This window comes from Borostomias antarcticus, assembly GCF_949987555.1.
Source record: "Borostomias antarcticus genome assembly, chromosome: 2".
In the NCBI taxonomy this organism is placed as follows: Eukaryota; Metazoa; Chordata; class Actinopteri; order Stomiiformes; family Stomiidae; genus Borostomias; species Borostomias antarcticus.
This window is the reverse complement of record NC_140235.1, coordinates 40,651,909-40,654,408: the sequence shown is the minus strand read 5'-3', so window position 1 is coordinate 40,654,408 and position 2,500 is coordinate 40,651,909. Positions and strand designations below refer to the sequence as shown.

Below are 2,500 nucleotides of genomic sequence, written 5' to 3'. Positions count from 1 at the left end.
TTTGGTATTACTTATTTTCTGCCACGTCTGTTATTTTATTTATCCATGTATTTATCTATTTTGATTTGTGTGTATTCTGTATTGCTGACGTAGTTTTATCTTTAACAATTCTATTCAATGTGTACCCCGAAGTACTTGCCTTGCATGTCGCTTCCGATAAAGAAAGTTATAAAAAAAAAAATATATACCCTAGTCTATAATAGATAACGGCCCTAAAGTTATATAAATCTGGGGTGTGTGTGTGTAGATTTTTTTTTTTTTCAAATAAATTGTATATTTGTAATTATCTATAATCTTATCTATATTGTAGACTGTCAAAATCGGAATCTCAATCTGTGTGTGTGTGTGTGTGTGTGTGTATACGTGTTTGTGTGTGTGCGTGTGTGTGCGTGTGCTTGTGCGTATGTGTGCGTGTGTGTGTGCCTGCCTACCTGCATATCTCAGCTGGCTGGTGCGGAGTGTGTGTGTGTGTGTGTGTGTGTGTGTGTGTGTGTGTGTGTGTGTGTGTGTGTGTGTGTGTGTGTGCCTGCCTACCTGCATATCTCAGCTGGCTGGTGCGGAGTGGCCGTCTCTCCCAGTTGGACAGCTGCTCCATCTTGTCCAGCGGCCGGCCCAGGACCTGCTGCACCAATAGGCTGAGCCCCTTCTCCGCTGGCCCCTCCCCCACCAGCACCTCCCGCGGGGCCCCGCCTCTTCCGTGACCGCTGCGCTGGATCTGGAGAAGCAGACCGAGACTCGAACTGCAACGCCGGGATCACACTACAGGATATTTAAAATACTAACCGATTTTGAAATCGGGTTGCATCACGCACATGAGGGGAATCTTAATTAAAAAATTAAAATTAAAAATCTTTATGCTAAGCTATGTGAATGCTAAGCTATGTGAATATTAAACTCTGTGAATGCTAAGCTATGTGAATACAAAACTCTGTGAATGCTAAGCTATGTGAATGCTAAGCTATGTAAATGCTAAGCTATGTGAATGCTAAGCTATGTGAATGCTAAGCTATGTGAATGCTAAACTCTGTTAATGCTAAGCTATGTGAATGCTAAGCTATGTGAATGCTAAGCTATGTGAATGCTAAGCTATGTGAATGCTAAGCTATGTGAATGCTAAGCTATGTGAATGCTAAGCTATGTGAATGCTAAGCTATGTGAATGCTAAGCTATGTGAACGGTTGGACTACCTGCTGGTGCACAGTGAGAAGGTCCAGCACTCTATCCATCTTCAGGGGCACTTCTGAGAACTGGGGCCAAGTTGCCAGCAGGCACTTCAGGTCTCCAGACATCCCATAACCTGGAGGGACAGACAGTAACCATGGTAATTTGATACATGTAGGGACCAGATATACAACATTTATTCACTGTACTGCATTTTTAAATGAGTTAAATAAATAGGGCAGTTTTTACCAGACAGGTGAAGCCTAGTCAATGACTAACAACTCATGAGCTGTGTTCGGAATCGCTCCCTATTCACTATATAGGGCGTCAGCCATTTTGTTTGTAGTGTCCGAATTCTCCACGGAATTTTCGTTCCCTATATAGTCCACTATTTATTACCCACAATTCACCATTCATTTGCAGGGAACAGTGCATGTACCCTACATTTTCACCGTTCCCTAGGTAGTTCACTACATGGTGAACCCTATATAGGGAATAGGGAGTGAGGGAACGAGGGAGCGATTCCGAACACAGCTATGGAGTCTAGTCTCTTACCAGACTAGAGCAAGAGACTAGATCGTTTTTAAGGTTCCACGAGCGCATTCAGAACATGGAAGGTCTTTTATTCATGAGGCCCCACATGCGTGGAACAGCCTACAACTGACTCTGAAGCTTGAGGTGTTCCAGTTTAAGTCTCTGGCTCTGGACCTTTGACCTTCTTCTTGTAATTGTTTTAATTGATTTGATTGCTTTAATTGATTTTGTATGCATTTGTTTTGTTTGTCTATTGTGAACTCGTCAACCCTGAAAATGAGGGAAACCTCAGTGCTTTTACGAGTCAAAATAAAGGTTTGAATGAACTGAATTAATTTCAATGGAGCACCTCCACACATCATGTGGGCATAAACTCCCTCTAGAACAGCCAACCTCCTTGACACAAAGGCAGGATAACGGCCTACACACCTCGTCCACTGACCTACACCCAGTCCACACAGCTACTCACCCAGCTTGAGAACGTCGGGGTCCGAGAACAAGGTTCTGATGAACTCTGCGGTTCCGACGTGCTGGGAGAACCCCTGGGCGCACAGGTCGAGCAGGAAGACGTGGCCCTGGACGGCTAGCTGGATAAGGGCCACGTGCTGGGTGGAGAAGGTCCCGAAGCTGGCCCGCCACTCCATGTCCACGCCCACCACACTGCCCGGCTGGGAACCAGGGGAGAACGTTAGTTAGTAAAGTCTGTCGTTAGAACGTTAGTAGTGTTTAGAAAATCGATTCAGAATCGATTCATGAATCCCAAAAATGATCTTTTATTTAATAAATGAATGAATGAAGGAATGAA

At 44.3% G+C, this 2,500-nt stretch overlaps 1 protein-coding gene across 1 annotated transcript in view; it reads right to left on the bottom strand.

Annotated features, from left to right (window-relative positions):
• Positions 1-2,500, bottom strand: part of exd3 (exonuclease 3'-5' domain containing 3) — a gene marked incomplete at its 3' end in the record, with an annotated part of 34,351 nt that overhangs the window by 21,702 nt on the left and 10,149 nt on the right. Inside the window, exons 12-14 of the mRNA XM_084455585.1 lie at positions 2,165-2,363; positions 1,188-1,297; positions 535-715 (exon numbers count right to left, since the gene is read on the bottom strand). Coding sequence (XP_084311711.1) covers positions 535-715; positions 1,188-1,297; positions 2,165-2,363 — 490 coding nt within the window. The remainder of the gene's footprint in view (positions 1-534; positions 716-1,187; positions 1,298-2,164; positions 2,364-2,500) is intronic.